This window comes from Fusarium odoratissimum, assembly GCF_000260195.1.
Source record: "Fusarium odoratissimum NRRL 54006 unplaced genomic scaffold supercont1.29, whole genome shotgun sequence".
In the NCBI taxonomy this organism is placed as follows: Eukaryota; Fungi; Ascomycota; class Sordariomycetes; order Hypocreales; family Nectriaceae; genus Fusarium; species Fusarium odoratissimum.
In genome coordinates, this window is record NW_022158713.1 from 1 (window position 1) to 22,513 (window position 22,513).

The 22,513-nt window shown below is 48.6% G+C and overlaps 8 protein-coding genes and 1 non-coding gene across 9 annotated transcripts; 4 read left to right on the top strand and 5 right to left on the bottom strand.

The window, feature by feature from the left end:
- The first annotated feature begins 263 nt into the window (after positions 1-263).
- Positions 264-335, top strand: FOIG_12815. The gene has a single exon. It is a non-coding gene; the product is annotated as a tRNA-Thr (tRNA).
- A 227-nt stretch (positions 336-562) lies between these two features.
- FOIG_12816 (uncharacterized protein) lies at positions 563-1,547 on the bottom strand. Its single transcript, XM_031213754.1, has 2 exons — positions 1,141-1,547; positions 563-1,087 (listed from the first exon to the last, which is right to left on the bottom strand). The coding sequence occupies exons 1-2, from the start codon at positions 1,281-1,283 to the stop codon at positions 973-975; spliced, it is 258 nt and encodes an 85-aa protein (XP_031056328.1). The 5' UTR covers positions 1,284-1,547; the 3' UTR covers positions 563-972.
- Positions 1,548-3,291: 1,744 nt separating this feature from the next.
- Positions 3,292-5,647, top strand: FOIG_12817 (mannose-1-phosphate guanylyltransferase). The gene is made up of 3 exons (XM_031213755.1): positions 3,292-3,538; positions 3,601-4,851; positions 4,904-5,647. Exons 1-3 carry the CDS (start codon positions 3,473-3,475, stop codon positions 4,928-4,930), a joined length of 1,344 nt encoding a protein of 447 aa, XP_031056329.1. The 5' UTR covers positions 3,292-3,472; the 3' UTR covers positions 4,931-5,647.
- On the bottom strand, positions 5,023-7,811 carry FOIG_12818 (uncharacterized protein). The gene is made up of 5 exons (XM_031213756.1): positions 7,086-7,811; positions 6,974-7,003; positions 6,613-6,921; positions 5,854-6,537; positions 5,023-5,796 (listed from the first exon to the last, which is right to left on the bottom strand). Exons 1-5 carry the CDS (start codon positions 7,173-7,175, stop codon positions 5,539-5,541), a joined length of 1,371 nt encoding a protein of 456 aa, XP_031056330.1. The 5' UTR covers positions 7,176-7,811; the 3' UTR covers positions 5,023-5,538.
- Positions 7,812-9,174: 1,363 nt separating this feature from the next.
- On the bottom strand, positions 9,175-10,877 carry FOIG_12819 (uncharacterized protein). Its single transcript, XM_031213757.1, has 2 exons — positions 10,303-10,877; positions 9,175-10,238 (listed from the first exon to the last, which is right to left on the bottom strand). Exons 1-2 carry the CDS (start codon positions 10,801-10,803, stop codon positions 9,954-9,956), a joined length of 786 nt encoding a protein of 261 aa, XP_031056331.1. The 5' UTR covers positions 10,804-10,877; the 3' UTR covers positions 9,175-9,953.
- Positions 10,878-11,555: 678 nt separating this feature from the next.
- FOIG_12820 (protein HIR1) lies at positions 11,556-15,472 on the bottom strand. Its single transcript, XM_031213758.1, has 2 exons — positions 12,048-15,472; positions 11,556-11,989 (listed from the first exon to the last, which is right to left on the bottom strand). The coding sequence occupies exons 1-2, from the start codon at positions 15,061-15,063 to the stop codon at positions 11,883-11,885; spliced, it is 3,123 nt and encodes a 1,040-aa protein (XP_031056332.1). The 5' UTR covers positions 15,064-15,472; the 3' UTR covers positions 11,556-11,882.
- A 559-nt stretch (positions 15,473-16,031) lies between these two features.
- Positions 16,032-20,270, bottom strand: FOIG_12821 (uncharacterized protein). The gene is made up of 2 exons (XM_031213759.1): positions 18,451-20,270; positions 16,032-18,400 (listed from the first exon to the last, which is right to left on the bottom strand). Exons 1-2 carry the CDS (start codon positions 19,036-19,038, stop codon positions 17,963-17,965), a joined length of 1,026 nt encoding a protein of 341 aa, XP_031056333.1. The 5' UTR covers positions 19,039-20,270; the 3' UTR covers positions 16,032-17,962.
- FOIG_12822 (uncharacterized protein) lies at positions 16,126-17,919 on the top strand. The gene has a single exon (XM_031213760.1). The coding sequence runs from the start codon at positions 16,246-16,248 to the stop codon at positions 17,671-17,673; it is 1,428 nt and encodes a 475-aa protein (XP_031056334.1). The 5' UTR covers positions 16,126-16,245; the 3' UTR covers positions 17,674-17,919.
- FOIG_12823 (uncharacterized protein) lies at positions 20,034-22,025 on the top strand. Its single transcript, XM_031213761.1, has one exon. The coding sequence runs from the start codon at positions 21,041-21,043 to the stop codon at positions 21,590-21,592; it is 552 nt and encodes a 183-aa protein (XP_031056335.1). The 5' UTR covers positions 20,034-21,040; the 3' UTR covers positions 21,593-22,025.
- The last annotated feature ends 488 nt before the right edge of the window (positions 22,026-22,513 follow it).

Below are 22,513 nucleotides of genomic sequence, written 5' to 3' on the forward strand. Positions count from 1 at the left end.
TACAAAATCTGGACCAATCAGATTCCGAGAAACTTATTTATCCCTGTCTGCACCAAACCCTCATTATTCGGGAAAACTTATGAATTAATGTAGAGTCAGCCTTCGGCTGAATGAATTAATGTAGAGTCAGCCTTCGGCTGAACCAAACCCTCATTATTCGGGAAAACTTATGAATTAATGTAGAGTCAGCCTTCGGCTGAATTATCGTAAATGATGGACCGTCATCAGAATAAGCTTCCAAACTTGTGCATGTCGCTAGACAAGCCCCGTTGGCTCAGTGGTAAAGCGTATCACTAGTAATGATAAGATCACTGGTTCGATTCCAGTACGGGGCAAGTGAGATTAAGTCTTTTTGACCCTTCTTTTTTATATTCGAGTGAATTCAATGTTATGTGATACTTGTTCGGTGTTGAGGTGAAAATTTCCTTTTTTGCGCCCATTATCAAACGGGAGGTAAAGTTTAAGCAAGAGCTTCAGTGGCCCTTCCTCACCTCCACGACGATCCATTTTTGCATGTGACAGAGCTCGTCCTTCCAATTGGTAGCTTGGCCATCAATTGTCTCTCACATATAGATGTACTAGAAGAAGCCTGGTAGTATTGCGAAGTGGGTTATTTGGATGCATTTTATGTGTAATGCTAAGATCATCAAAGTCGCAGGTGGGCAACTCAGAGGTGTAGGTTCAAATAAAGCAGTGCGAAGCAGTAAACAGTGAGATTTATATGTGCATGGCGCAAATAAAGGTGATATTATGCATAATGTTGGTCGAGGGTATTCACCAACAAGACATTCCACCATTCAAGGTGTAATTTTGCAGGCTGAAGCTCTCTGCCCAGAAAGGAAATGACAGGTCCCTCCCTATTCACATGCCCTTATTGCCGTCGCCGTCGCCATCGCCATCGCCATCATATCTTTTCACCTGGGTCGTTTTCGCAGTTGAACTCCCAGACGATGCTCGTAACATTTATCGTATTTACTTGGTAGGTGCCTTGGGTTCACCAGACGCGTCGAGGATGGGCTTACCCCCTCGGTAGAACCACCAGAACCCACCGCCAATAGCGAGAGCACCAGCGACGAGAATTTTGTTACTAAGAATGCAGTATTAGTCCTGCTCGCTATAACTCAATTCGTATATCCATACTGGTTCTGGTTCTGTTTGGGCGGCTTCGCCTGGTACGGCTCGGAATCACGGAGGATGCTCGAAGTGCGGAGTCCTCGTTGGGCTGCAGGGAGAGGCCGAAGGACGACAGCAGAGCGAGCGACACGAGCGACTAGAGGAGACATTTTGACAGTCAATGAATATAATCAGCAATTGAAAAATTGATAGTCAGTAATGAACCCGCAGATCTGAAGGAGTTGCTGAACGGAACGGAGCTTAGGTGAGTATCAAGGAGGAAGACGCCTCCACTCGCGTCGGGAACTCATCTCTCTTAAAAGAGGAGGAGGTGAACCGTTACTTGCGGGGAATTTCTTGCCGTCATTGATGCGTGACGAGGCGCATGCCTGATATTGTCCAGGTCTTGTTCAAAGTCACATTATGGTATTTGGAGAAGCTGTTTGGGGGCATGTAAGCCGTGCTGCGAGCCGCCACAGTACAGAGGAGGGACTTGCCGAGTACACAAAAGAACCCCGGATTTTCCCCAGACGGCAGTCCGGTAGGTAGCATCTCCAGGGATGGGTACCCCTGACTTGGGCGTCTTAGGCTTTTGACTGGATGAAGGTAGCCGTTGTGTCTTGAGATGGCGGGCAAGTGCGGAGATGGAGGCTTGGAATCGGCTGATGAGTGTTGCATTGGTTGATTGATGGAGGGGCTTTTGCATATTGACTCAATTGACCTGTTCACCGCCTCAGCCACCCTATTATGTGGTAGCTGTTTTCACATTCTCAAAGTGATATGTCTTCGACATTGATTCTATTCATACAGTTCCCAAGAGGTTAACAATGGGTCCATTTCTATTCTAATCCATCAATATCCACTCTCCAGCAGGGGTCTATCTTCGGCAGCTAAAACTCGACCCACTCAGTTTGAAGATCTCAAGATGAGGTTTGAAATGTTGGTTCACGATGCAAAGATTGACACGATTGAAAATTCTGAAGAAGCAGTATCAATCTGTCCTTTTATACTATCGAAACTAGTATCAATTAACCAACGTAAATATATGAATACCACTTGACGAGGAACTATCGATTCCACACAGTCATGAACAAGGAACTGAACGGTTCGTATCCATTCCCGATTCTTCTTGGCAACCTGCAGACATCACGCAACTCCTTCAATTACTCAGGTCACAGATCCCCTGCAAGAAGCAACATTCGGATAAGCTGCAACGTCATTAATTGAAATGGGAGCATCTTCCTGCATGATTTCCGCGGCAAAGCCTATCTATGATGTGCGAAATCATGTCAGGCCTGGTTCAATATCCAACACTTGAGCAACCAATCGGTTCGCTTCTATGGCATCACTATAAGTGAAATGTCTATTACTTGAAATTTCCATTTCTCCTTCTGGCATCTTCTTGTTCTTGGTCAGCTACCGTTCCATTTGGTTCTCCTTTTTGTCTCCGAGGCAAAGCGCTACCCATTTGCATGCTTTCAATCACTTTGAATTTTGAACATCCCAGCCAGTATATCTATACGTTAAAAGAAACACCTCACGGTGGTTTGATTTTAGTGGAACTGCCTGATACGAAAATTGAACCGAAAACGCGCGCTTGTTGGTGGCCATTAACATCTGATGTCGTTGATTGGTTTCTGCTATACCTAGACTATATGGGTCCTTTACAAAGAGCGCGGCGCTTAATAGAGGTAGATAAGACTTTTCACTTGTTTTCTGCAAAAAGCAATGATAACAAGTATTATTCGCACCCATCATGCTCTTAAATCTGTTATATCTCACCAAGTTCAACGAACTCTACAGCCTACCAACAACACTCAGCAAGAGTAATAACTCTAAACCTATGTTCGCGCATTTATAGACACAGTGGAGAGGCCTGGCTGTTGAATGCCAATAATTTCGACTTTCTCGTCTGGTTACATCCAACACTGCTTATTTGGGTTCCAGAGATATGGTCAGATACAACCTCTTGATCATACTTGCAATGGCGTACACTTCGGTTCCTGAAACAATTGAGTAAACAGCACAAAGCTGGATCACCAAACGTCACCAGTCAAACCATATCTCAAGCCTCCGATCAGTCAAAGTCCCAATAATTTCCATCTCTATTTAATATAGGGTAAGCCCCTCACTCAGCTGAACCCCTATTCCCACGTGCATTACCCACCCCCACCTAACCTCACCGTTCCCGCCCATCAACAGTTTCCCTTTTTGGTCACCGCCTTCAATTCTCCAAAGTGTCCCCTCCACTTACTCCCCCCAGCAAAACACTAAGATCAAGCTCAACTTCACCTCCCTCTACGAGCTTCTTCTCCCTCTCTTCTCTCCCATTCCCACTCTTCATCACACCACAGCAATCATGTCCCTCCACGTCCCCATGGCCCATCGCACCAAGGACCAGGGCGCCACAAAGGCCGTTATCCTGGTATAGCTTCACCCTCCCCACCCCTCTATAAACTTGCCGTTCTAACAGAGTATATGTTCTAGGTCGGTGGTCCTTCTCGCGGCACTCGTTTCCGCCCTCTCTCCCTCGACGTGCCTAAGCCTCTATTCGAAGTCGCTGGCCACCCCATCATCTGGCACTGTCTCTCCTCCGTCGCTCGCGTCCCCAACAAGCAGATCCAGGAGGTCTACATCATTGGCTACTACGACGAATCTGTCTTCCGCGACTTCATCAAGGACTCCGCTAAGGAGTTCCCCGCCATCACTATCAAGTACCTTCGCGAGTATGAGGCTCTTGGAACCGCTGGCGGTCTCTACCACTTCCGTGATGCTATCCTCAAGGGTCGCCCTGAGCGTCTCTTTGTTCTCAACGCCGATGTTTGCTGTTCGTTTCCTCTCGACGAGATGCTTAAGCTTTTCAACGATAAGGATGCTGAGGCTGTCATCCTCGGAACACGTGTGAGCGACGAGGCCGCGACAAACTTCGGTTGCATTGTCTCCGATTCTCACACCCGCCGTGTTCTGCATTACGTCGAGAAGCCCGAGTCGCGAATCAGCAACCTGATCAACTGCGGTGTCTACCTTTTCTCCACCGAGGCAATCTTCCCCTCTATCCGCTCCGCCATCAAGCGCCGCCTCGACCGACCCTCCCGTCTCGTCTCCTACCCCTCTTCCGATAACCTCGAAAACAGCTTCGTCCTTCCTGACGACGACGATGATGACGAAGAGAAGAAGAGCGAGGTTATCCGCCTGGAGCAGGATATCCTCTCTGACATGGCCGACAACAAGCAGTTCTACGTTTACGAGACCAAGGACTTCTGGCGCCAGATCAAGACTGCTGGCTCTGCTGTCCCTGCCAACGCTCTCTACCTCCAAAAGGCTGCGCAATCCGACCACAGCGAAGAGCTTGCCACTCCTAGCGCAAACATCGTTCCTCCTGTTTTCATTCACCCTACAGCCGAGGTGCACCCCACTGCTAAGCTCGGCCCCAATGTGAGCATTGGCCCCCGTGCTCACATTGGCGCTGGCGCCCGTGTCAAGGAGAGTATCGTGCTCGAGGACTGCGAGATCAAGCACGATGCTTGCGTTCTCTACTCCATCATTGGCTGGGGTAGCCGCGTTGGCGCTTGGGCTCGTGTTGAGGGTACCCCTACCCCTGTCGGCAGCCACTCGACCAGCATCATCAAGAATGGTGTCAAGGTCCAGAGCATCACCATCCTTGGCAAGGACTGCGGTGTCGGCGATGAGGTCCGCGTGCAGAACTGTGTCTGCTTGCCCTACAAGGAGTTGAAGAGGGTAAGTTCCCAACTCGAATTATCTGATGAGCACCCCGCTAACAGAGTTATAGGATGTCACCAACGAAGTCATCATGTAAACGAAGCTCGTTTCTACAATCTAGACTAGTGCAAAAAGTTTGCGTTTGATCTTCTTTGAAAGAGGCGCCATATATCCTTAAAAGTTGAGGCCATCAAAGCGTAATGGAGGGTGTATATAGGAGTGATATCTGGGGAACAAAACTGGTTCCCATCAGGTCACATCAAGAGGAATGACTATTCAGTAAAGCAAGTAAAACAGCGATAATGGACTTGTAATTTTTTGTCCAAGCCTCTCCACCATAATTTCAACTTGGAAGCTGTGATTTGTGGGAAACACCGTTCCCGTCCTTTCTAGTCTTGATCTAAGATTCAGGTTTCTATAACCAGGGGTATACTGTCATACCGCACCTCCTCAGAAGTGGGTGTTTTCCCTATCGCCAACCATACCTACCGGAATATGCATGAGTGCTAACCACTCCAGACTGGCTATGCAAGCTGTTCTATCTATTCAAGAAATGTACCAATGAGATCCTGGCTATATATAATGTTACTGCAAGGATGCGCGATTCATGTCTTCGTTCGACTTCATAATAATGAAATCCCGAATACAAAATTTTGTATTCGAGTGCATAAGGTGGTTTTTTGATCGATATTTATATCGAAAAGATCAATCGTCTCTCTTAAAGTTGGATCGACTTGGCGTTCTGGGCAGTAGTGGCGTGCTTGGTCGACTTGTGGTCAAACCCATAGGGCTATCCATGGGATTGACAGTCAGTCGATTTGCCAAATTACGAGGGGTCTGGAAAGGCTCAATAGCCGGCTTCTCGAAGCTGTGGATTTGGATTGGTGGAGGACGACGGATAGCCCTATCTGAACCATTGTAGATCCAAGTAGAGAGGAGAACCAGGAACGTGCCAATAACAAACTGCAGACTGTGTTAACGTCCATGTGTCACGGTCACGGTCACGATAAGGGAACTTACTGTTGCTGAAATCTCGAACTGGAACAACATAATGCTGATCAAGAAGCTGATGACAATGCTGATGCTCGTCGCAAAGTTCTTGACAATATTATCCGTATCCCGAATTACAACGCTCGCCAACATGCCACCGGCAGCTTGGAGCACAACGGCACTCCACACAACCCAATTGTAGCCCTCGAAAAAGCCGTGCTCGCTGATTCCCTCACCGTCCTGCCAAATTACACCACCAAGGCCGGCAGCAAAGATGGAGTAAAAGCTTAGCTGAACGTTTCGGATCCAAACACTGGCTTGAGTGGGACTCTCTTTGAGTAACTTTTCGAAGTAGACACCCGTCAAGCCGGATACCGTAGCAGCGACAAGAACAGAGACCAAGCCAACCGAGTAATTCATGAGAGGATCCAGAGGCGGCAAATCATGGTCAATGCCTTGATAGGTAGCAGATCGCTTAGCTAGATTTCCAGCCTGGCTGTTGTCCGTGGGTACGTGTCCAAGCTCATGGAGCGAGCGAGGGAAGAAATGGTCCGTCATGTGGCGGAGAGGAATGCTGGATGAGCTCGAAGATGAGCCGGCTTGAGGGAGTGACACAACACATACGCCCAGCGTCAAGACGATGAGGGCAAGCCAGCGCTTGGGTCCCAAGTGCCGTCGCAGCAGTACAACACTGAACAGTGCAGTGATGAGAATCTTTGAAAAAAGTCAGAATGTATTCTGATAAGGCTAACTTTGCCAAGAGGAATATGACTTGGTGGTGAGACATACCTTGAGCTGATACAGCACTTGAAAGTGCACCGCATCCAAGTTACCCACAGCGACATACTGCAGCATATTCTGCAGGGTATAGAAGGCAGCTGTCAATGCGAGTTTCCACCCATCACCTGCAAAGACAGAGTTATAGATTTGCTCGAAAAGGACTGTCGCGGGTGTCGTAGGAGCCAAGGTCTTTGAGGTATCGTAGATGGCTAAGGATAGCGAAACGGCGAGCTTGATGATCTCGTTCAGAAAGACGGCGGTCGAAGTAAAGTAGCGGTGATCGCCACTCGGAGGCATAACGCGAGAGTAGTGCATGATCTGAAGGCAATGTTAGCTGAGCCTAGGATGATGCATTGCGACAAAAGCTTACCAAGATAAGGGCTGAGTTTTGAAAGGTCAACTGGAAAGCACGTCAGTACCAGAATCAAAGAATTGTTATATTACCGAACAACATAGCAAGAAACCAGGCGTGAAGTCCATACCGTTGTCAAAGCCCACTGCTTCTTGCTCAGACCTAGGAAGCCACCCTGACTAGCAGGCGCCGCCTTGGGGAAGGCCTCCAGTATTGCCATTGTAAAGTCAAAAGAAGAGCTGAGTGTGTCGATGTGATGCAAAAGGAGTGTAGTATCGAGAGAAATTGGCCAGTAGTAAGAGACCAATGCGCTCTGAAACCGCAATGGGGGCTTTGCGACACTGGCTGGGAAGACAATGCGACAATGGGCGAAATTCGAATTCTTTACGATGGCTCGGGCGCCAATCAACCACGTCCACTAATTTTTCTGGGCTCTTTTTCGTATGTCAAGGTAGAATGGTGTAATATCGAATATTCGGATCGCGTATCAATATTCTAAATGTTCCTGTTGCAGATCCAAAGGCCCCTCCACGATCGCAATCGCGCACTGCCAAGGCTCGGGAGCCAATGTCTTGGGCAATATCGTCACTGCCAGTCGACGTGGGATGTCCGTGCTCGCTATTCGTACTTCTCGAAATTCGAGAGAATATTCGTAAAGAGTTTCTATGGAAGAAATGAAAGAGAAGAAGGACAAAAGGGAGGAAAGAGGCGGGGAGCACCTTCAAAAAAGGAAGTCTCCGTTCTTTACAGAATAGGATAAGTAAGGTAGGCAGGAAGGATACAGTGACCCTGGGGTAGTGCAAAGGAAGGAAGCACCACAGCCGTCCAGCCTACAAAGGAACTGTGAACTGTGAACTGTGAACCCCTTGCCTTACTTGCTGTTGGTTTTTGTCATAAAAATAGGACCCAGACCTCTATGCCCAGCCAGGTAAGGCAGGAAGGCATGTGGCAGTTGGTGCATCTTCCTCCCCACTGGTCAAGCTCTGTATGGGTGGGCGGGGATCTGACAGAGCAGGAATCAGGGGCAAGTGCATCTTGGTGTTCAGCAGGGCAGGGAATGATAACTTCATGCTTAAGAGATGGGATTGGTTGAAGTTTTAATGCATTTTACTTAGCAATAAGAGCAATAATTAATTAATTTTTGATAAATCGTTAATAAACCTTTACAATTTTCAACGTTGCAGTCATTAACTCTAACAACCCCTGTTTAAGTTGCCCCGGCCCCTTTATTATCCCTGCCCACTAGGAAGCAACCCGTGCCTTTTGATTCATGCCAGGAACCAAGAAAAAAAGCTTTGCAACAGGCGGATACCGGTAGATTTAACCGAAAATCTTGTCTGAGATTCTGTGTGTAAAATGCACAAACCGTCTATCTCTTGTCCTCGTTTCATAGCAAGCGACAAATCTATCCACAGGCGGTGGAAGAACAAGGCGCATCCCTGTTCACTTCTTAGCATGATCAGAGAGTATCATGTTAAAACCGTGAACCATCGGTATGAAAAGACCGAGGTTGTAATAAGCTACTTGACCTCTAGTACAGCTACTAAACGAGGCTATATGCTCAAATACGATGTGGTCAATCACCTTCCAATTTCAACATAAATCTCCAAACCAAATCAATCTTACTTCGGATCTCGAACTAAATTCGTCGTTCCCCTCCCCGGCTCCGATCCCACCGGCGCCGATCGTCATCCAAACCCCACAGACTCCGCAGCTCTTCTCATCAAACACGTCCAAGCACAAAAACCCAACCTGCTATGTTTTGTTTCGTACGTCATTTGCTTCCAGGGAATTACATCCTTTACTGAGATGATCCGTTTCGACGTCGACAATCCCCAGCTTCACACATACTGTATCCTTTAATTGCGTCATCCATCTGACCAAACTTGCCCCCTTCTGCACTGCTCAGTGACGTACATCGTTCGTCTTCCAGATAACATATATGTAACACCACCAGCCACGTAGGAAGACATCCATCCATCCATGATTTTTCACGTCAAAAACGCGCCTCAGACGCTGTACGACTGTACCCATGTGTGTGACATCTACCGCCGCCCGACGCAAGCGCCTTTTTCTTGGGCCCAGCCAAAACGTCTTCCTCTGTCTCAGCTGTGAAGAAAGGCACCCCCCGTAATACATTATACAACATTTACATTCACCGCTCTGATGATGGTGTGGTGTCTCACTTATGCACAAACAATCTCATGTGGAAAGCAAACCTCATCTTCTCTTTGTGCTGCCTCGACCCGCGAGGCGGTGAGCCCAATTGTCTGTACATGTCGTACCCTGATCCTAAGTTGTCCCTTCAATCATCTTGCAAACAACTAAAATCTGTTTCCCACCCATATCCTGCAAATCCTGAAAATCCAGCTAGAACTTGCTCCCAAAACCAAAAAAAACTACATCCTTCAGCTTCATCCGCCACGTCCTTCCCCATCCACGTATTGCCTGATATCAAGTGCGGGTTCTCGGACTGTTCGCTCACGTCCGGTGTCATTGACTCCCAGTTTTCGTGAAACGATTTCTTTTCCTCTTCAGCATCATTCTTGTGCTTGACACTGTTGCCTGAGTCAGTGTTTTCATAGTCCACGATGCGTTGATCACCATCTGGAATAGCTCCAATTCCGGTTGGCTGGATATTAAGTTGGGTGCGAAGTTGCATATTCTTAGTGCCAAAGTTCCAGACGCTCTCCCGAGGCAGGAACATACTCGCGCTCAAGCTGTGCACCGGGACATTGTCGACTCGGCGATACTGAAAGTCGCCCGCACTGTCGAGGTGGTGGAAGAAGGCAGTGTGATGAGGGCTGCGGAAGAAAGCTAGGGATCCAATGTCAAACGTTGGATAAAGACTGTTGCCGTAAACTTCACTTAGCCAAGTCGCAAAGGACCCACCAATCCAAGATGCTCCCTTCCCTTCATTCTTGGTATTTCTGTCGTGAGCCGTCTCATCCTGTGACCTATTAGTGTCCGAGCTGCGTTGACCACTAGGGCGGCTCTCCTAAATGATCCGCGACCTCAGTTTGTCACTGCCCTCGTCTACCAATCCTTCATAGCTGTCATCCGATGAGCTTGACTGAATAGTGAGACCTGTGCCGTTTTCAATAAGCCATGTGATATCAGCCTCTTCGTGAAGGAGCTCTGGGTGCTTGTCAATGAAAGACTTGACGCGAGAGAGATGGTACAAGTTGGCTTGGCCAAGGACAGCTCGGTTGAAGCCATAAGCAATACCGTTGTCTCGCATGTAACGGAAGACATCAAAAGGAATGTCCTGGCTCAAAGATGCCTGCTTGTGTCAGCTCCTGATCATTTTTCGATGCATCATTGTGGTTGTTTCGGGAACCACTTACGCCTGGCTCTACTCTCCAGAACCATTCATAGTTGCGGAGACGTCGCTCGTTAGCAAAGGGGGCCGAGCTCCATCGCTTCATCTGGCGGATGTCGGCGAGGGGTTTAAAGGTCTTTGGGTTGCAGTCAGAGTTGATTTCGTGAGAGCCCGAAAGTTGGGAGTGATCAGTCCAACCAGGCATGTTCCAGTTCTCCTCTGGAATAACCTCGAAGATACAAGTAGCATTGGTAGCGTTGGAAGTGAGCTCCTTGAACCTCTCTGGAAGATCCTGGACGCTAAAGAAAACCCAGTCGTACAAGTGGCGGTTGTTGAACTTGTCCTCAATCTGTTGAATACTGAAGAGAGTGGCACTGATATCATCTTCCTGGACGAGGGTCACCAAGGCTGCTTTGAGGGGGGCATCAGCAGACGAGGGCAAGGCTGAGCCACACACAAACAGGGTGAAGTGAAGAAGGGCAACGGCCCCTGCCCACAAAAGAGTGAAGCGAAGGGCTTTTGCCATGATGGAGGTGGAGATAAGGTTCAACGTTCAGGGGAAGAATTGTCAAATGCCTTGAACGAAGAGAGGACCGGAAGGGTTAAAGGCTGTAAAGATGAAGGCTATTGAGTACCTTAGGCAGATGAAGTGCAAGGCGGAGAGGAAGAGGTTTTGAGAAAGGAGTATGAGAATGAAAGGAGTGTAAAGGCACCTTAGGTGCTGAGCAATGAAACGTTCTAGACGTGCTAAAGAGAAGAGATTGTGCTTGTGATTGTGATTGCTTTCGATTCCAGGTTCGAAGTAGAATAACGAATCAAAGGATGAAGAATAAGAAGAATGAAGTAAGAGAAGCGAGAAGACAAACTGGGGGGGATTGGTACCTACTAATAATCCTCCACCTTGTGGTTATTGTATCCTCAGGCGAGAAGAACCAAGGAGATGCAGGTTGGCAGGTGATTCAATGTGGAGGCGGACATGGACGTGGCAGCTGCGAGCAGGTGCAGTATCTTACCTCATCAACACACTAAACACCAGCTTGATAAGAAGAGAAGCAGTTGCCCAGAGGCTCTGGAGTGACCGGAAGAAAAGATCCGGACCGGAGAAGCCCAGAAACAACAACAGACCGGTGTTGGTGATGCACTCATTTGCCCACTCACGATAACATCACCCTGTTTCCTCACCTTCACTCAACGCCACTCTTCACCAAACATGGCATGTGATCATGAGCCGCAGCAATCTCAGTCGGTTGTGTTACAGAGGGAACGATGAAAGATAACGGTGTGTCGAGAATCACTTTGCTCACCCACATTAACCACTTGTCATGAACTTCACCAATCAATACACTCTCAGGATGGTACTGCATGATTGTGTTTGCATGCCCTCATTAATCAGGCGTTCTTTCGTATCAACGGGCACCAACAGTAGTCTATCGCCTGCCTGTACCCCAAGTTCGCACCGCTGGACCATCAGATCCCTGGTAGATAAGCCTCAACGCCATATTTGCCTGTTAATCAGAAAAGAGTGTCCGCCGTCCTCGCCCCTGCCACCGCATAGGAACTACATGTATTACGATAATGATACAACCTTAAAACTATGCCTTTTGTTTAAGCCTCCACATCCATTTGCTCAACGTCCACTGAGCCATCCTCTAAACTTATGTCGAGAATTCTTGCGTATTGAAGCGTCAATCGCTGAAGCTCGCGGTATTTTCCTGTTTGCTGTTAGTTTGTACAACTTTTGCCATAGTGACTTCAATAACAACAACTTACCAAGAATCATAACTACACCTGTGAGCAGCTCTTTTCGATCCCATCCACAGATGTCACCTTCTTTGCTGAACCACCCATGGCCGTCTTCTTCCTCATCCTCTTCGCTGTCTTCGAGTATACCACCAAGAAGACTGTTAAGGAGCTCTTCAACCTTGACCCTTGCCCCCTCGGCGCCCAAGCGCTTCGCATACATGAAGAGATATAGTCGAAATTCTTCCCGTGCCTCAAGTTGTAGAGCACCAGCGATTCTTGTTTCCAGATGGGCAATGCTGACACTGCTTTCAAGATTTTCGGACTCCTTCCGCTGCACGACCATCTTAATAATGCGCTGTAAGCTATATGATCTACCTTTAAGGAGAAATTCGTTCGTCGTATGTCGCTCAAGGAAAGGTATGATGCCTGACGACACAGTGGCTTTGGAAGATTTCTTATCTTGTCTGTCCTTAGAATCCGGGCCAACAGCTGTAGATTGCAAAGCAGAAATGGAAGAATCGTTCGAGTTCCAGTATTGTGAGCCCACGGCCCACCAAGCTTCACTTAGGCGTTGCCATGTATACATCTCTCGAGCGTAGCAGTAGCCATCACCATTGGTCAGGGTCACAATGATGTGGCCGGTACTGTTGAGATGGGCAGAAGTAACACCAGGGCCAGCCGTCGCGCTGTGTTGGTTAAGCGATATTGTGGCGATATCCAGAATTGGTCCAAGCGACACCGGAGGATTGGGAGAAGATTGGGTTTTCATGTCCCAAACGTGGGCAAGGCCGACAGCTGTAATGCACAGCAGCCAGTGATCACGAGCTTCCAGGATAACAGGCTGCGACTCAAGTATGATAGGGGTGAGAAGCCTTCTTCCAGCAGAGGTCCAGGTATGCACAGATCCATCTTCGCAAGCCACTGCCCAAAAGTGTTTCGTCGCTGTTACTAGAATCACATCTCTGGGAAGCCACTCTTCCCAAATAAGAGCGCCCCTTTTGCTGACTATGACATGCGAAGGATGGCCATGGGTGGCATCATTCTTCGCTTCCAGAATTATGTTTTCTGGGGTCTTTGTTGCTTCTTCTAAGGAGCTCTCACCCTGTAAAACTCCTCTGTCCAGCGGTCGAAGAATATGTGACCTGATCTTCGGTACAGCTAATCTGACTTGAGCGAAGGACATAGAGACATTCATGACTGCGGGCCTGAGGAACTCAGGTGTGGGAACAACGCCATTCTGAACAGGTACGAGGGCTGCTGGCTCGACCCCATTAGGGCCATCAGTGACGATAGGTGTAGGACCTGTTGCAACACGCTTGGCAACCGGCTCCTCTTCATCTTCGTCATCACCCAGGTTGATTTGCCTCTTGTTACCAAGCAACATGGCGGCAATACCTCCCTTGGGCAGGCCGTCATAAGGCTTGCTCATGTCAATTATTGTCTGCGGTGTATCATTTTGTGTGTTCTTGTTGGTACTTGTTGTTCCAACCAACTGAGTTTGAGGCAATGAAGACGTGCCTGTCCCTGATGATGACACCAACAAAGGTGCAACTCGCTTCTTGCCATCTTTGCCGATAGTGACCCGCGATTTCAATTCCTTGACGCGTTCGGCTGTCTTGTTAGCTGCCTCTTCTGGCTGCTTCTCTGGTTCGTTTTCTGGCTCAGCTTGGCCATTTGTCGATGGTTTCGCCGAAGTGCCATTGGGTTTAGGGCCATTAGCGACAGGTGTTGACTCCTTGGTTGACTCAGAAAAGTCTCCCATTAGTGCACCCATCCTCGACTCTACAGCCCGCGACTCTCCCTCTTTACTCTGGTTTTCCAGAATGAGGCCATCGACGTCCTCAGCTATACCCATTCCCTTCCGCGACGCGCCATATTTCTGAAGTGCCTTGACGTTCTCCTCTGGTTGCGCTACCCAGCCGAGCTCTCCCTCCTCGAAATTTACAACCACAATGCTACCGTCTAGACTAGACGCAAAAATGGTCTGTCCATCCGGAGTCCACGCTAGATCAGATATTGACTTGCCTGCCAAGTCTTGACACACGACCACCGGCCTGGACGTATTTGTGTTCCATATACTCAAAGTCTTGTCCTGGCCAGCTGATGCAATTACTGTCACGAGCGATGTCGCGGCCCCATCGGCTGCACTCGCATCTGGCTTTGACGTGTGAAACAGACGAGGGGAGAACATGCACACTTCCGTTGGGGCTTCATGGCCGATAAGATTGATTTCACTATCCCATCTCGTCCGCTCGATGATAGCAACAGAACTCACGGGGCCGTTCACAGCGTTGGCAGCTGCGATGTGATTACCGTCGGGGGACCACGAACATCGTCGAAAGTACGTAGTTAGGGGCGAGCTCTTGAATGGTGAGCTAATGGTCGTTTCAAGAACAAAGTTGTTAACCATATCGTGCTGTGTCGCATTAGGTGCAGGCGAAGTAAATCGAAAGATTTTGATCGTTCGGTCGTCGCTTGCGGTTGCAAAGAATTTGTTCGCAGGATCGAAGGTGATACCCTTGACATGACTTTGGTGTGCAGGCAGAGTCTTCAGCTTCTCGAACGTATGACCAGACCAGACGACGACCTTTGAATCAAGGCCAACAGAAACCAATATCGAAGAATCGTATGACCAGGCGAGATCCTGAACATCATTGTCGTGACCAATTAAACGTTTGTATGTCTTCCAGTTCTCGACAGGAGGAGGCTCGTTGGTGCCAAAGGTGGCAGCTGGGGGCCCTTTATCCAGGTGGTATACGCAAATAATTTTGTCGTCCGCTCCACTGGCAAGATAACGTCCATTAGGCGAAAAGCGAACCGAGTGAATTGTTCCAAGATGATGGCTCATGTGGCAGAGCTGGCGCGGCTTGTTGTACTTTGGTGTGTCGGCATTGTAGATACTTTCGGTCGACCAAACGCGGACGTGTCCATCGCCGCCAGCAGTCGCAAGTCGTTTTCCATCCGGGGAGACATGGCAGCTGTAAACCTCGAAATCCTTTTGCTCGCCGCTATGGCTTAGCCATGAAGGCTTGATCATACGCATTATGCAAAGTCGAGTGGCATGCCCGGGGAGGAATCGTGTTTGAGTCGAGGGCTACGCTGTGAATAAACCAAAGGTTGACAATACTCGTCGCGATGAATTCGAATGCGATGCGATCAATTCAGCGGTGGAAATAATTGACGTTGTTTGAAGATGGTGATGAGGATGGAGTTTGGCTTAAATTGGAGTTAACGCGACGTCGCGTTTTTTGGGCCCAGGCCAGTCAGTCAATCAAGGACGCAGGGTCAGCTATTCCTCGCCCGTCACAATGGAACTGCACCCCGGGAGGCAGTGGACAAAATTAGGGGATTTCGTCACAGGGCATCTTCTTTTCGAGCTCCTAGCAAATGCCGCGCAGCTTAATGATTGGTCGTTGCGGAGTAACGTTGATGCGCCGACTCTTGCTGCACTTCCTCCTCGTGTAAGTCAACTATTCCTCACCGAGTCCTCTTTGTTCAACACATTTTAATGGCACAATACTACGATAAGACGAATCAGTCAATCATGTTCTTAGTTTCAAAACAGGCTGAAAGGTGGGTTACCAACACGTTGGACCTACCACCACGTTCAAAATCACGAGACTCTCGAGTGCTTCTCCGCGACTCACAAGCTTTTTGACGTTAAGGTGTAGATCTCACCCAATCTTCACCCCTGGCATTATGTCAAAAGATTGGGTGCAAGGATCGCCCTACCACTCCCGATACCTCTAAATCACACGTTCTGGACCGGTCAGACTCTTTTTTGAGAGACAAGTGTCACTCTGTTCATTGCCCAGTCGAAAGCCAAGGGTTTTTGAATGGCTTATGTTGTTACCATGATTGAGGTTACCGAATGTTTAGTTTATGAATAGAACCATGATCACCTTATCGTGCTTGTTAAGAATTGAGCTGTTCTGTGCTGGTTAGTGGCCGAACTACTCGACAGCAGAGTTCATACTGAGAAGCTTGTTCGGCGGGAGAGTTTTCAGCAAGCACATGTAAAAAGGTAGTTCATTCACAGCCTCAAATTCCTAAACCTTGACCGCCCTTCGGTGAGCGAGTCAAGATTACTTTTCTGTCCCGTCCCTTCTCCTTACATGACCGACGCACTGACTTTCTTTGCGGCCATGTTCTTTGCCTCGCAAATATATAAGAGTGAACACCACGAATTGTTCTTGAGTCCTCAACTCACCTCATATTGTTCATTATGGAACTGTCTGCTATGAATCGTAACCCATTAGGGGCTCCAGCCTCTTCTGGCTGCTCAACAGCATCTCTGCTCTCGTCCCTGAGAAACTATCATCACATCCAGGTCGATAAGCATTTTCGCCGTCGAGAAAAGACCCCTGCGATCCCTGCATCCCCCGAGCCCAGCATGCCGATACCGCAGTCCATAAGTGTCGGTATCGAGTTGGAGTTTATGGTTGCACTGCAGATCCCAAACTCCGACGCCGTGACTGGTGAGGCTCGATGGGCCTGTCCTACAACGCCGGAAGCTTTCCTAGGCCTCGTGATGGGAGACTACAAAGACATCGAGCCGTCTTGTATTCACAAGGTATGCGAATTGATCGCCAACAGCGGGGTCTCCGTCTCGTGTAGCCTCATACCTCCTTCGCCTATCAGCCCTGCCCAGATACCTGGCACTGCAATTCTTCCGCTCACAGATAATAGCGGAGACATTCGAGCTTGGAATAATGAGTCTGTTAGTGGACCAGTGTCCAAGACTGATTTTTGGTTCATTGTTCCAGAGCGTCACATCACCAGAGACTGCGTTAGTAAGTCCGGAATGACACCTTCAAACAAGTACGACTGGTATGGAACTGAACTCAACAGCCCTATTCTCACTCGGCCTGAAGAGTTCAGTCAGGGGCTACCTACCCTAAGAAAGTGCCTTGCGGCAGTGCAGGGCGGCATGGTAGTTGGACTCAATTCTGGCTGTGGACTACACCTTCACGTCAACGACGCCGGCAGCATGCAGCTAGAGACTGCGCTGCGCCTTGCATCTTTAGTCTGGCTGCTGGAAGATACTCTGCTGTACCCTCTGTGCCATCCCTTCCGCTCGACTTCTCCTTACTCGGCGCGTATCAGCGTTGAATCTCGAATCGCCATGGAAAGGGGTGAACCAACAGTGTACGGCGAGGGCGCAGCTCTTGTTGAAGCACTCGGAGAGGTCATGCGACAGCTCCACTGGCGCAAGAAAGTTGACAGAGGTCTGCTGGGATCTATGAAACGCCTGTGGTCGGAAACGAGCCTGGCTAGCTTGGGCATCGCACTCCGAAAATTCGATGAAGGATCCCTTCACACAACCACCCGCTGTGCACTGGTTGTGTCCAAGTACGACACTATCGAGTTCCGGTACCCCGAGTCCACGTTTGACGTCGACTTTATTGCCGGCTGGGCTGACTTGGTGCGACATTTGTACGCGGTTGCGATGAGACCTCAGGTGGGATTTCATCAAATCCTCTGTCGTGTATATGAACTTGTGACCCGTGATCAGATGCCTGGATGGTCAGCCATGTTGGGGGCGATTGGCTTCCAGGGCGATGCCAGTCGCTGGCAGCGACATATCAATGAGTACGGTGATACTCTGAGCAACCTTGACAAGCAGGGTATCCTTCAAAATATTGGGCAGTAAATGGGGCGTTTTAAACGAATATTCTTGCAGAACCGGAGCATGATGGTCTTTGGGTGTATGGTAATTGGTCGGTGGGATAGACTGGTTGATTTGATCGCGACTTGGCTAAAGGAGAAAAGCAAAATCCTACACTGGCTTGGTCAAAAGGACGGAGCATGGAGTCTGGAGTCTGGATTGGGGAAAAGGGAAACCTGCAGATTTGGCTATCTGGGTAAATCGATTGAAATTGACTTTATAGAAAACGACCTTGCTTGTAATGCCCCCTTCATTGTTGACTTGTCTTGTATTCTTACGCATTTGGAGGTGAAGTATCGTCTTGTAACTCACCACGCCCTCCTCCTTCAGGCTCCAACTTCCTCTGAACCTCCATCAACGCCCTAGCCTCATCTGTGCCGTTCTTCTCGACATAGCCCATCAACTCAGCATCCATGTCTCGCACAGCATCAGCCATAGCCTTCCAGCCATGCCAATCGACGACGTTGCGAGCAGCCATGTTCCAGGCGCTCGCAGCGGCGCAGACAATGTTCATCTCGTATTCGAGGATGCGTCGATAAAGTGTTAGAAGAGTCTGATGGACTTGCGGCTGTTGACGTTGGAACTCTGGCAGTGAGGTCCAGGATGATGGATGTAGGACGCGATGGAGGGTCATGTAGTGAGGAATGGTGTGTGCAATATGCACAAACCCCTGGCGGATATCTTCATGTCGTAGAAGAGGTTCTAGTAGAAGCTATTGATGGTATTAGTATTGTAGTTCAATGGGTTGAGGTCGCACCCTACTGGTGTTAGTGAGCAGAAGCCCGCCCAAGCGACGGCGGCGCTGGGCTGGTCATCGAGCAATGAAGCTATAGTCGACCTTGTATGAATCAGGTTTTCTCTTGCTTCAACATCTCCCGAGTCTGTTTGTGACGTCTCCTTAACTTCGCGGTTTAAACCAGACTTTGCAATCATCATCATGAGTTCCGCTCTCCTCTCACTTTCTGTCGGCAGCCCATTCCCATTCCCGTTATGCCCCGGCCTCAAAGTATCAGGAAGTGCATGAGAAACAATGCTCTCATATGCGAGCACAAGACCCGAAGACGTGCCATCTCGCTTGAGGACATCGTATGCTGCGTTCCAGAGTTCAAGATCGTGAGCGCGCTCTTCCTCCTCTGAGGCTGATCCGCGGCGACTCTGGCGTTGGCTATGTTTGCCGATATGTGGAATAGGACATGATGAAGATTCGCGAGATGGGTTCGCGGATGATGAGGGAGATGTTGAGGAAGCTTCAGGGGATGGAGGATGTGAGTGGCGGCGAATTTTGCCGACGAGCCGCTTTACTTTGCTTGTTGCGCTATGGGGAGCTGAAGGCTGTGAAGCGGTTTTCATGATGAAGGTGATGGCTGAGTATGATATGAAGAGAAAAACAATGAAGAGAAGATTGGGCGATGGAGTTTACAATGGATAGAAATCACACAACATGGAAAATGATCAAGGTCCCTCACAGTATTTTCTTCTTCCAGCTGGTCTGACAATGTTAGTTAAGACCATTCCATTGATAGGCCATGACGATGATATCAGGAACTGGCAATGATCCCAAAACTGGGGGGCCGATAATACCCCTAGCTAGGACTAGACGGGACAAGAACAGTTCATCGGGGCTCGGGAATCGAGTCAAGCGACGAGCTGAGAGTTACATCGAGTAAAAAAAAAATAAAAGAAAGGGTCTCACTCACCCTCAGCCGAGTTCCGACGATCATCAGAGCCATTCCATCATCGTGGTAACGGCCCTTTTTCTTGGAGGGGTCACCTGAACCGAGCAGTCCATGATACAGGTTTTTGGGGGATCATTTTGACGTGGAGCCAAGACGGAGCCAAGATGATGACCCCAGGAGTTGATGGGGGATAATATGGATACTGACGGGCTTAATAAAGAGGGTCAATTCGATGAACGAGCAACAGTCTGAAGAACCGTCATATTTGAGTATTGTATCGGCCGAGACAATGACGTCTGGGAATAACGAGGTCAAGATGCTGGAAATGACATTTTTTTCTACATTAGCGTAATCAACCCTTATGCCGTAGGAAATAGTGACCATGAACCAAGACCAAGACTGCCTGGCCAAGACTTTTTCATGGCTGCCTTGAGACAGAGATCCACGAAATATGAAGTCATATTGAGAGTACAAACATCACCCAACAAATAAACCAACGAATTGCTCTATCACTGGCCAATGCTCCTCGCGTCATCATCTCCAAGACCGGGGTTGATGAACCGCTGGGAGTGGGGGCTCTCAATCCACTGAAGCGTCACTCTTCTCCACTGTCGGCCCGGGGGAGTTACTGAGAGACAAGAAACTCAATAGTTTCTATCACGAGATATTGCAAGGAAGGGTATTTAAGTTTGCAAGGAGGTAAATCCTACTGTAACGGTATAGGCCCTGATATTCAAGTTTGACGGCAGTTGTGACCAGGTTTTTTATCATGTGAAATTGGTATTGATCAACGACCTTTGATCTTGAGGTTGGAGATTGAGAGTGCTGATCTGGACTCGATGTGAGGCTGTAAATTATGCGCATGGGAGAAAGCCAAGGCACAAAAGATAGAGCGTTTCAAAGAAAAAGACAATTGCTAGTTTCTTTCGAGGACTTCAAGAGAGACATAGTGATAGTCAAAGCGTATACACTGTCGCTATGGTCCTGCGCTCAGTCAGTCTTATTGGCAGCGAATTAAACTCCAAGAATACAGGATCATATGGTTGATCATCACATATAATTCCTTTTATATATATATAGACGCTCGTTTCACTCCCCCTAATCGCTTTCCAATCACACGTTTTCCTATACCTATACGCGTTGATCTCGGCATGAATATGGCACTTTGCTCGAAACATCGTCCCCATCAAAAAACGGAAAACAAACACCAAATCCTCCGGTATGATCATCGCAATTAAACAAACACAACCCGTCACCCTGTTTCACTCGTAACGACTCAATATATTTAAAAGCAAAACAGCACTAATTTTTCCGAGTCTAATCAATCTGGTTCCAAAATGTCGCTCAAAATAAACCACCTTCGCTGCATATTGTGATCCTTGTTTCATACTCATCCACTCTACTTGAAACACTACCATCTCCGCCTGTGATCGCATCTAAACATCCCACTTTCCCACCTGGATTGGGTATAATTCTCTTTCTCTCCTCCGTCAACTAACTGCTGTTGAACGTCTCTCCCAACCTCCTCGTTGCAGTGCAGCGCAGCGTTTCCCATTCTCAGTCACTCGTTAACATAGGTGTTGATCACCTGTTGGTCCGTTATTCTTCACTACGATCCGTTCTTTTTCTCAGCAAACTTCTCGACTCTCTTTCCGCCCGCTAAATCAACTGTCGAGATGCATTTCATCAACCTTGTCGCCGTCTTCATCGGCCTTGCAGCCGCAGCGCCCACGGCCACACCCACCAAAGACAACATGATCGCCGTCTCAACCACAGCACCCAGCGCCTACGAAGATCCATACACCTACTGGGCTGCTGGAAACCACTCCTTCAGTACATGCGACAAGAAGACTTACAACGCGCACCAGGCCCCCAAGAGCACAAAGCGAGCCAACTACAGGGACTGCGCAGCGCTTCTCTCAACCTTTGGCACTCGTAACGGCACTTTCAGCGTCCCCGCTGCTTCCGACGACAAGCGAGAGTACGGCGTGGGAGATGGACTTGTCAACATCGTCAAGTCCGGGTCGTGCGCCTTTGCTGTGCGCGCTGACAAGGGATTAAAGGTCGGCGATGATGATGTGGTTTGGATTATGCAGAAGGCCGTTCTTGAGTACTCTGCTGGAACGGAGATGGCGGCTCGTGGATCTGTCAAGTGTGCTGCTGATGAGGCTGGGAAGAAGGGAGGTCTTTACTGGCAGGTTCATGGTATTGAGTCTGCTGGTTATTAGCTGGATTTGGCTCGGTGGTCTTGATGATCATCTGTTCGGTCGATGGATTTGTGGGAAATTTCTAACATGAAGGACTTATTGGAGGATCAGTTCTGGAACTGTCTTGACGACGAGATGCGATTTTTATGTGCGATACCCAGGTGTTCACAGAGGATTTGGCAAGTAAAGATATAGCCACAATGCGTACATATTTCTTCTCCTCGCCTCTCTAAACGGACGTATCATTCGATAATGGTACAAGTCAATATCATGTTGCCATTATACCCGTTCACTGAGTTCTCATTGTCTGTGGCATCACAGTCCTGCATCAACAGCCTTGGCAGTTCTCGTATCCTGACATTTTCAAGATGAGTAGTTGATAGGTTACCACCGAGAAGGATCTTTCAGAGGGATCAGTTTCAAGTCATTAGAATCCGGCCCCGGTGGTTGAGGGCAACCTCGTCATCTTCATTGAGGATTGCATATGTCGCTCGCATCACTTCCATCAAAGCCAGTAGTTACAGAACTCCCACCATACACCTTACTTATAGTTTCAAGGTGTCTCTTGCACCGTTTCCTTTGTTTAGACAGTTTCATCAGAACATATTCTGGCTCTGGCTCTGGCTTCTGTCCCGGTCTCTTATCGCTACGATACACCACCACGACCCTCAACGACTTACTTCGCTTGCCCCTCGATAACGCCAACTCCTATAGACCGGAGTTCCCGGCCCCGTCCGATTTGCAAAGGCAGGGCATCTCAAGAAGCGGCCACTCGCCTCCGAGATGAATGTGTTGGACTGCGTCTTCTAGTTATCGTGAGCCACCTACCATAACCAGAGTAACTCAAGAGAAAGAACTCATTTACACGTAGGCGACGTGGATAATATAGATAAACGAGTTACTGTCGTGGTAGGTCTCTCACAACGATTAGCATCATAGATG

Excerpts from the sequence above, each read along its gene's own strand:
- FOIG_12816 (XM_031213754.1), bottom strand. The coding sequence starts at position 1,283 with ATGTCTCCTCTAGTCGCTCGTGTCGCTCGCTCTGCTGTCGTCCTTCGG. Across the intron at positions 1,088-1,140 it reads CCCAAACAGAACCAGAACCA|TAACAAAATTCTCGTCGCTG; the intron begins GTATGGATATAC and ends CTGCATTCTTAG.
- FOIG_12817 (XM_031213755.1), top strand. The coding sequence starts at position 3,473 with ATGTCCCTCCACGTCCCCATGGCCCATCGCACCAAGGACCAGGGCGCC. Across the intron at positions 3,539-3,600 it reads CCACAAAGGCCGTTATCCTG|GTCGGTGGTCCTTCTCGCGG; the intron begins GTATAGCTTCAC and ends TATATGTTCTAG. Across the intron at positions 4,852-4,903 it reads CCTACAAGGAGTTGAAGAGG|GATGTCACCAACGAAGTCAT; the intron begins GTAAGTTCCCAA and ends ACAGAGTTATAG.
- FOIG_12818 (XM_031213756.1), bottom strand. The coding sequence starts at position 7,175 with ATGGCAATACTGGAGGCCTTCCCCAAGGCGGCGCCTGCTAGTCAGGGT. Across the intron at positions 7,004-7,085 it reads AGCAGTGGGCTTTGACAACG|TTGACCTTTCAAAACTCAGC; the intron begins GTATGGACTTCA and ends CGTGCTTTCCAG. Across the intron at positions 6,538-6,612 it reads AAGTGCTGTATCAGCTCAAG|ATTCTCATCACTGCACTGTT; the intron begins GTATGTCTCACC and ends CTTTTTTCAAAG.
- FOIG_12819 (XM_031213757.1), bottom strand. The coding sequence starts at position 10,803 with ATGGCAAAAGCCCTTCGCTTCACTCTTTTGTGGGCAGGGGCCGTTGCC. Across the intron at positions 10,239-10,302 it reads TCTGGAGAGTAGAGCCAGGC|GCATCTTTGAGCCAGGACAT; the intron begins GTAAGTGGTTCC and ends TGACACAAGCAG.
- FOIG_12820 (XM_031213758.1), bottom strand. The coding sequence starts at position 15,063 with ATGCGTATGATCAAGCCTTCATGGCTAAGCCATAGCGGCGAGCAAAAG. Across the intron at positions 11,990-12,047 it reads AGGTGTAGTTATGATTCTTG|GAAAATACCGCGAGCTTCAG; the intron begins GTAAGTTGTTGT and ends AACAGCAAACAG.
- FOIG_12822 (XM_031213760.1), top strand. The coding sequence starts at position 16,246 with ATGGAACTGTCTGCTATGAATCGTAACCCATTAGGGGCTCCAGCCTCT.
- FOIG_12821 (XM_031213759.1), bottom strand. The coding sequence starts at position 19,038 with ATGAAAACCGCTTCACAGCCTTCAGCTCCCCATAGCGCAACAAGCAAA. Across the intron at positions 18,401-18,450 it reads GCTTCTGCTCACTAACACCA|CTTCTACTAGAACCTCTTCT; the intron begins GTAGGGTGCGAC and ends TACCATCAATAG.
- FOIG_12823 (XM_031213761.1), top strand. The coding sequence starts at position 21,041 with ATGCATTTCATCAACCTTGTCGCCGTCTTCATCGGCCTTGCAGCCGCA.